Source organism: Asparagus officinalis, chromosome 10, assembly GCF_001876935.1.
Source record: "Asparagus officinalis chromosome 10, Aspof.V1, whole genome shotgun sequence".
Lineage (NCBI taxonomy): Eukaryota > Viridiplantae > Streptophyta > Magnoliopsida > Asparagales > Asparagaceae > Asparagus > Asparagus officinalis.
The window spans coordinates 71,000,066-71,009,488 of NC_033803.1; the positions used below are offsets into that span (position 1 = coordinate 71,000,066).

At 39.2% G+C, this 9,423-nt stretch overlaps 1 protein-coding gene across 1 annotated transcript; it reads left to right on the plus strand.

The window, feature by feature from the left end:
- Positions 1,427–2,485, plus strand: LOC109826163 (ER lumen protein-retaining receptor-like). Its single transcript, XM_020393153.1, is given in 5 exon segments — positions 1,427–1,641; positions 1,855–2,056; positions 2,197–2,264; positions 2,266–2,312; positions 2,403–2,485. Coding segments are annotated over 5 exon segments (615 nt in total).

The window sequence follows — 9,423 nt, forward strand, 5'->3', positions numbered from 1 at the left end:
TTTGTTTTGGGGGTTTTTGCTGAGATTTCTAGTGGGTATATATACCCCATTGCTGATGTCTTTTCAATAGATTAAGAGAGTTTAAAAACAAGTTTAAGAAAGTTTTAATCAAGGGTCTATGTTTGGTTTAAGTGTGTTTATAAGCTTTTAAGCATTTGAGTGTTTTGGTTTTGTGAATCACTTCCACAAGAGCTTGAGGAGATCATCTATTGGTGTTTGAGCATCCAACTCTTCTCCTTCCACTCTTGATCTATTGAGAAGTTTTCTAAACTCAATCTAGCTTCATATTTTATATTGTTTGATTATCTTTTTATTAAGCTAGTGTTCATATTGAGTTTAGTTGATTTTATTATCTCTTTGTTCACACACAACCTATTGAGCTTATTGTATTTACATTCATAGTATAATTGGGTTGTGGGATTGTGTAACTTAGAGAGTGAGCTTATAATTTGTTCTCATTCATTGTAGAGAACAAATACTTTGTATTGAGCCTAATTGTGAGGATTCACTTGTAATACACTTGTACACCGAGAGAAGTGTGTGGTGAGAGACGGGGTCGAATCCAAGAGGAGTGGCGTCGGTTGACGTGCCTAGGGAGAGGTTGTAACCGAGCACTTGAGGAGGAGGACACGGGCTAGGACCAACACTTAGTGTGTGAGGTGTGATTGCATAGTGATTGTATTGTGAGGTGTAAACGTTGTTCGGGTGAACGTAGAAAACCCGGTTGTGATAGTGGAGATCTCCTCGAGGTGAGGAGCGGGGACGTAGGTCGTGGGGACCGAACCTCGTAAACATATCCTTTGTTTGTGATTGCATTGGCGCACTTGTTTTCATGTTCATATCTTACATCGCCATTGTGTATTGCTTGTTGATCATTTTGCCCTATCACATTTGTAGTTAATTTGTTTACCCCTCTTGTTAGTTTTATATCCTTGCACATACATTGTCTATATCTCTTTGTTAGGATATATCTTATTGTTTATATATCCTTGCATATATTTCTATCATATAGGATATATCACCTTGTGTATATTACATATTCTTGCACATAACTCTTTGTATATCTATCTTGCAAGAATATATTTGTAAATTAGTTTTAATTGGCATTTAAATCGGATTAGATTAGCATAAGACCCTAATCACCCCCCCTCTAGGGTCTAACAAAGGTGACAACTAACATCATTTCAATTTCATTTCTTTGATTTCCTTCTTTTTTAGCCAACCAAACACTCCAAAAACAATTCTTCATTTTAATAGTTTTCCATTTCTTTGATTTCCCTCTTTTTTTTAGGCAAACGAACAAGCCCTAAGATGAATACCCCCCTCGCCCCGAAAGTCCTCACAAAAAATAATCCCTTTTCCCCCAAAATAAAAAAAATTCTCTAAATTTTGAAATTTGATTCAAATTTACTTCTCAAAATCTACAATGAGGGGTTCGAAGAGGCCGCTGAGTCTAATATCGGGATGGTTCCGCCGGCAGCCGGCGAAGGTGAAGGCGTTCCTTGGCGTCGCTGTCGGAATCGCCACCCTTGTCTTCATCCGATCCGTCGTCGGAGGCTACAACAACCTCTTCGTCGCCACCGAGGCCAGTCACGTCGCCGGAATCTTGCTTCTCATTTATAAGCTCACAAAGGAGAAGACTTAAATTACATAGGAGATTCTGTTTGTACTATTCTTTGATTTACTAGGTTAGTATCTAATTAATTTATCTTCCGCAGCCTCATTTGTTTCATTGATCTAGTTACATGTTGTTTCTTCCATTTTAATAATTTGAATCCTTACTGATTATTTCATTCTTGTTTTCATTTATCTATTTTTCGACGGGAAATAGTTTTCATTAATCCTGTTCCGTCTTTCTGCAGGGCTCTCACTCAAGTCACAGGAACAAACAACATTGTTTTTAGCTATTAGACTTTACTGCAGCTTTGTTATGGAGTATGATATACACACGCTACTGGATTCTGCTACTCCCATGACAACTCTGTGGGTTATTTATATGATTAGGTTCAAACTGAAGTCTAGTTACATGTAAGATAAATGTATGAATCAGTGGATTGCAAATTGATTTGACACATGAAGTTTTTAATATTTGTTACTTTAACCTGTTTTGTTGCACTACTTTCAAATTTGATTTTTTTGATTTCTCACCTGTAATTAATATTAACTGATGTGTGTTGCTCTCTAAATTGGATGTAGGTGGTTCCTTGTACTTTATTAGCGCTTGGAGTTCATCCCTCAACGTCTCATAACCTGGTGAACAGGATTTCTGTCGGTGCTGCCTCAGTTACGCATGATGAAGAACACAAAGGTAAAATCTGCAACATGATTATGTTCATAATGGTCAGATATTTTTTGTATTTTTTTGGTCTAATGTTATTCTCTTGTGCCATAAAACAAATCGTCGAACCATTTAACGACACACTATGTGTTTGCTCTAGGAATTGCCAGGTTTCTGAGTTGTGCACACTGGGTCCTGCAGGTTTGATTAACCATAAAAGATAGCATATCATCTATATTGTCTTTCACTATTCTATTATTGCTTCCCCAATTGTCATTTTCTCAAGCCATCAACTAATATGTCAACCATATGTGCTAAGCTGATTAGTATTCTAAAATATATTACAGACAGCTTTCAGAGCCAAGGCAATGGAATATCATCCTGATCAAAACCAGGGTAATAAAGGTGAGTACTAAATTGATGTTTCAGTTTATTTTATTTTATTTTCCTTCTCCCTTTTTTGTCCTACCTAGCTAGTTTCCTCCACTTTATGACTCAATGAGTATTTCTGTTGCAGAGGCTGCCGAGGCAAAGTTTAAAGAAGTGATGGTTTCTTATGAAGCGATAAAATTAGAGAGGAAAAATGGACGGCCCTAAAGCTATTGTTGATTTAGCACTTTTCATTTTATTTCATTTTATTTTATTTTCCTTCTCCCCCTTTTATTTTATTTTAAGATGATGGTGCGTCTTGTTTCATGGGTAGAGTTACCTGTTCAAAAACTGTTGTAGGCTTTTGCCAAGCGTGACAAACATAGTAACGCAAGAATGTATTAGCGAAGTATAATTTTATCAACGTATTTGTTTTTGGCTTTCTTGCATTTATCGTAATTATTCAAGCATAGAGAACTTAATCTTGAATATAAGTACGTGGTCATACTATATATTTATGGGTGTTACATGATGTTGCAACTCTGGTGAAATTATATGTCGTGCAAAGTAAATTATTAAAAAAACTACTGTAGCATCCTAGACGAAAATTTCGTCTAGGATGTTTACATGTATCCTAGACGAAATTTCCGTTTAGAATATTATCCTAGACGAAATTCCGTCTAGGATATTATCCTAGACGGAATTCTCATCTAGGATACTATTCTAGACGGTTGTCTTTTCCGTCTATAAATATTATAGACGGTTTTTTATTCTGTCTAGGATGTATTTTCGTCTAGGATGGTTTTTCTAGACGGAATTCCATCTATAATGATGCATTCTCGATGGATCCTCACTAATCCAACATCCTAGATGGAATTCTGTCTAAGATAGCTAATTTAGATGGAAATCTAGCTATCTTAGACGTAAAATTCTGTCTAGTATGCTATGTTTTTGTGGAGAAGAATTGGAAAAAGCAGATTTTTGGTCATAAGTCGACTCATGCACAGGCATAAGTCGACTTATGGTAAGTCGACTTATGTTGGTGCATGAGTCGACTTACGTTCTGCTCTGGATTGTTGGTTTTTTGCTCTGCCAAGTCGACTTATCAGGTCTGATAAGTCGACTTATGATCTCTTCTCCAGTTGCTGTTTTTCGCTCTGCCAAGTCGACTTATGCAGACTGATAAGTCGACTTATGACGGGTTTTTTGGAAAGTTCAGGTTCCTATTTGCAGTCTGTTTGGGTTTCTGTTTTGGTATAAATACCAATACGATTTGAGGGTTTTGTGAGGAGAGTTTTGGGGTTTTGGAGCACAGAAAAAGAGAGATCTTTCTGAGCTATTTGTTAGGGTTATTGGTTGAGAGATTGAGAGATTTGTTGGTGAGATTAGTTGGTTCGTTTGAGCGATTTGTAATCTCAATTTGTACTCTCCTTCTCTATTAGTGAAAACCCACCCCCTTCTTGCCCCGTGGACGTAGGCAATTTGCCGAACCACGTAAAACCTTGGTGTTTGTGTTTTGTTTGGTCTTTCTCTCGGCGTTCGTTGGTTTGGTTTCTCAAAGCATCAGTCACAACAAGTGGTATCAGAGCACGGGCAACGCTTGGGCTATTTGGAGGAGTAGATCGCTTTGGAAGTTCATCTAGGGCTTCGTTTGGTGATAAAGGTGGGATCTTTTTTTGTAAAAATCTCGTCTTTTTCAGTTTGGATCTATTTCTCGTTTGTTTCCGCATTGGTTTGGTGGTGCCTTGAGGATTATGGCCGAGAAAGAAGGAGTTGTGGGCAGTACTTCCGGCGTGAAGACCGTCCAAAGCTTGAATATCCACTCAATGAAGATTGATGTGGAAAAGTTCAATGGCACAAACAATTTTGGACTTTGGCGATGCGAAGTCATGGATGCGCTCAACGCGCAAAATTTGGAAGATACGTTGGAGTTGGACGGGAAACCGGACAACATTGATGAGAAGGTTTGGAAAAAGATGAATCGAACGGCGTGTGGTGTGATTAGGTCTTGTCTCACTCAAGATCTAAAGTATGATGTGATCAATGAGACTTCTGCAAAGAAGATTTGGGAGATCCTTGAGAGCAAGTATTTGACCAAGAGTGTGGAGAATCGCTTGCATTTGAAGAGGAGGCTTTACCGCTTCCAGTTGAAGAAAGGAACCTCCATTGGTGATCACATGAACCACTACACGAAGCTTCTTGCGGATTTGGCGAATGTGGATGTTAAGATTGAAGATGAGGACAAGGCGTTGTTGCTATTGAGTTCCTTGCCTGACGAGGAATATGAGACCTTCGTTCTTACTCTTATTAATGGGAAGGCATCTCTTTCGTATAGTGAGGTCACCGCTGCACTTGTGAATTATCAGCTTCGAAAGAAGGATAAGGAGACTTCGTTTGAGCCGGTAGCGGGGGCGTTGGTCGCAAGAGCAAAGGGTCCAAACCGTAGTGGGAGGTCGCAGTCTAGAGGGGCACATCTTGGAGTTCGTAAGAATCAATGTGCCTTTTGCAAAGAAGATGGACATTGGAAAGCCGATTGCCCAAAGTTAGTTGATCGAGCCGGGAAGAATAAGGGAAAAGCTATTCAAGCTTCAGAGGCGAATGTTGTCAAGGCTAGTGGCAACGATTCAGATTCGGATTCTTCGGGCTACTCGTTATCTGCACTGCCGTCAGTTTGTGTTGCCTACTCTACAGAGTGGATATTGGATTCGGGTGCTACATACCACATTTGCCCTAGGAGGGATTGGTTCTCCAGCTTTCAGGAGTTGGAAAGAGGGGATTTCGTGCTCATGGGGAATGATCACAAATGCTCTATTGGTGGTATTGGTACTGTTCGGATCAGGATGAGTGACGGGGTGATTCGGGAGTTGGTTGGAGTGAGGTTCGTTCCTCAGTTGAAGAAGAACATCATTTCACTTGGAGCTTTGGAGGCAGCTGGCTATAGGGTGACCTTGGCGGATGCACGCTTGAAGGTTACATTTGGGTCCATGATTGTGATGAAGGGCGTCAGAAGAAGAAATTTGTATTATTTGCACGGAAGCACGGTGATTGATAGGGAAATGACGACTTCATCAGATTCGGCTAGACTGTGGCATTGTTTGGTGCTGGGGTATATGATTGGTAATACCGTGCATTGGTTGTTGAGGAGTGCTATGACCTGCAGATTGAAGTCCTGTGAGCACATTAGGATGAGCGAGACCGTGGTGGAGTTTGGCACTTCTATCCATCGAGCGAGGGGTCTTTTTGGAGGTGTTCAGTCAGGCATTTGGGGGCCTTCCAAGGAGGCATCATTGGGAGGTAATCGTATCTTGGTTTCCACAGTTGGTGATTGTTCTAGGCATTATTGGGTCGCGACCAGTTCCCGTTGGTGTAAAGTCCTAGAAGTCAACAACAATTGGAAGAAGTGTATTGGCAGAAAGGTAACTCATTGTTTCAGCTTTGGTAGGGGTCCTTTCTTGCGTTGGTGCCGAGCTCACGGCAATAGGAGACACTTCATTGGTGTGGAGACTTTGGGGCGACGAGATGAGATGACAGTTTCGATGGGTCGTTCCTTTCTGGAGGAGGATCGGCGTTTGATGTCGAGCATTGGCATTGGTGTGCGGGCTTCGACATATTTGGGTCATCTTATGCATAGGTCGCCGACTGCTGCTTTAGGAGTTATTAGATCTGGTGGAGCTGCTTCAGATTTTGGGTCGCGTCGGATATTTGGATACCCAGCATTTGGTCACATCGTGGATGTGAGATTGGATCCGATTGCGCGTTTGGGGTTCGGAGGCTCAGTTGATTATCGTTTGGGAGCTTCTGATTTTGTTCTGAGCAGGTATGTCACTTTTGACTCTCGGCAGGTGGAGAGTGTTGATCAGGTCATTTGGATATCGCAGCAGGTGGAGAGTGATGCTACTCCACGTTGGGTGGAGATTACTCCACATACTCCAGATCATACTGCGTCATTTGGGATTCCAGCTAAGGTGACACAGGTTGGAGATCATTTGGTTTTGGATGCAGATGATGGATTGGTTTTGGATTCAGTTGCAGCTGGTAGATATAGTTTGGATATGGCCATTGGTTTACCTCAGGTGGAGGTGTTTGATTTGTCTCAATTTGGGGTCATTGGGAATACTATCAGTTGCAGATCGTTTGGTGATATTGGAGAAGAGTTGCAGACTTTTCTATTTGATTGAGGGCCTTTGGAGGCCGTTTGGGTGAACTACGTGAAGGCTTGATTCCTTGGGCAAAGGATACGTAGGCAGTCATTTTGATGCAGCCGATTTGGTGAGCGACATCGACATTTGGGGTGAGTGTTCACACTCTCATTTGGGTCTCAGCATGTGAGGCATTTGTTTGGTTGGTGTCGGCTCAGTTTTGGGAAAACTTCGCCGAGGTGGAGAATTGTGGAGAAGAATTGGAAAAAGCAGATTTTTGGTCATAAGTCGACTCATGCACAGGCATAAGTCGACTTATGGTAAGTCGACTTATGTTGGGGCATGAGTCGACTTACGTTCTGCTCTGGATTGTTGGTTTTTTGCTCTGCCAAGTCGACTTATCAGGTCTGATAAGTCGACTTATGATCTCTTCTCCAGTTGCTGTTTTTCGCTCTGCCAAGTCGACTTATGCAGACTGATAAGTCGACTTATGACGGGTTTTTTGGAAAGTTCAGGTTCCTATTTGCAGTCTGTTTGGGTTTCTGTTTTGGTATAAATACCAATACGATTTGAGGGTTTTGTGAGGAGAGTTTTGGGGTTTTGGAGCACAGAAAAAGAGAGATCTTTCTGAGCTATTTGTTAGGGTTATTGGTTGAGAGATTGAGAGATTTGTTGGTGAGATTAGTTGGTTCGTTTGAGCGATTTGTAATCTCAATTTGTACTCTCCTTCTCTATTAGTGAAAACCCACCCCCTTCTTGCCCCGTGGACGTAGGCAATTTGCCGAACCACGTAAAACCTTGGTGTTTGTGTTTTGTTTGGTCTTTCTCTCGGCGTTCGTTGGTTTGGTTTCTCAAAGCATCAGTCACAACAGTTTTTTTACCAATGACAGAAGGTCATTTTATTCTAATGATTTATGCATCAATTCAAATATAAACATCAAATTTGTTCCACTAGTTAATACATCGGGGAATATAGAAATCATCAATTCAAATATAGACATCAAATTTGTTGCACTAATTAATGCATAGGGGAATATAGAAGGTCATTTTATTCCAATAATTTATGCATCAATTCAAATATAGACATCAAATTTGTTGCACTAATTAATGCATAGGGTAATATAGAAATAATCAATTCAAATATAGACATCAAATTTGTTGCACTAATTAATGAAACAGACCAATTTGTGTATAGATAATATTTTAAAAAATATTAATTTCACAGAAGCATCATAAAATATATATGTTAGTGAATAATATCATAAAATTTTAAATTTATAGAGCACATCACATATCGTAAAAAAGCTAATTTTTCAATATGGTTTTTTCCCCTATCAGTTGCAATATTATTATATTAATATTAACATTTGACGTTAATTTGGTATTATTTTATATAGAAAAAATAAGCAAATTATGTTGCTAAATATCGTTTTTAAAAGAAATGTATAATATCTAATACATTCAAAATAATTCAACTCTTAAATGAATGCACGTGCATCTCAAAGTCAGAGTTTTCTTATACACCATTAACAAAATAACAAAATTATAGTATAACATAAATCTAACTATAATAAGTCCAAAATGCACAATTGCTTATCTCAATAGCACACAGTCCACATACCCCAAAAATAAATGGCCAAATCCCAAAACAGAATTGTTACAAAGAAAGTTAAAACCTTTGCAACATCAAAATTTGAATTCGAATCCATATCCGAATTCATATCCAAATCAATATACACGTTCATATCCGACTCCATATCCAAATCTTAATATGTAGATCTATGTTCAAAATTTTAACCATCGTACCTGTATCTGACCAAAAATTCAGAACCATATGCATATCTAACCAATTTCAAAAATTAATTACTGTTTCCACATCTGTTTTAAATACAGTATAATGCTAATTGAATATATCTAAACCGTTTTTTTATCTCTAAGGGTCTGTTTGTTTCTATGCGTTTCGTCATGTTTGCTATATCTACTCCCAAACAGTAATTTTGGGAGTTGGATTGCCGAAAATGCCCTTTTGATGTTGAGGGTGTTTCTGGAATGGACTTGGCCTGTTTGGGTTTGGGAGAAGAGCAATTTAGTCCTCACACACCCCCAAAGTTACTGTTTGGGAGTGTGAATAGTTGGACCCGCGTTTCGCATGATTAAATTAAAAAATGGGACCGACAAGTTTAAAATTAAGGATTTTTGGCAAATACATTGTTTGTTAGTTATTTTTTATACACGAATTCAAAGGCTGCCACATTGGATAAATGCACCAAAAAAATTTCCTTAAAATTATATTGATTTTGACAGGATTTAAGAATCTAGTCACTTATTCTCAACAAAATTCGTGTACAACCAAATAAAATTTAATTGAATTTTAATCTTTTATACAAATTCTCTTTAACATGAGATTTTTCAAAATCTATTACATTAGATTGCATCTCCTTAATCCACGTACCAAACAGACCCTAACAGAAGGAGGAAAGATTGCACATGAAATCTCAACCATGCACATTCGGGTCCGTTGACCTCTTTCCTCGCACGCGGCGAAATGAGTCGAACCTGAGCGCAACAGATGCGGACCAGCGACCTCACACGTGTGCAAGCCCTCTGACACACGTACGGGGAAACGACGCCTCGTAT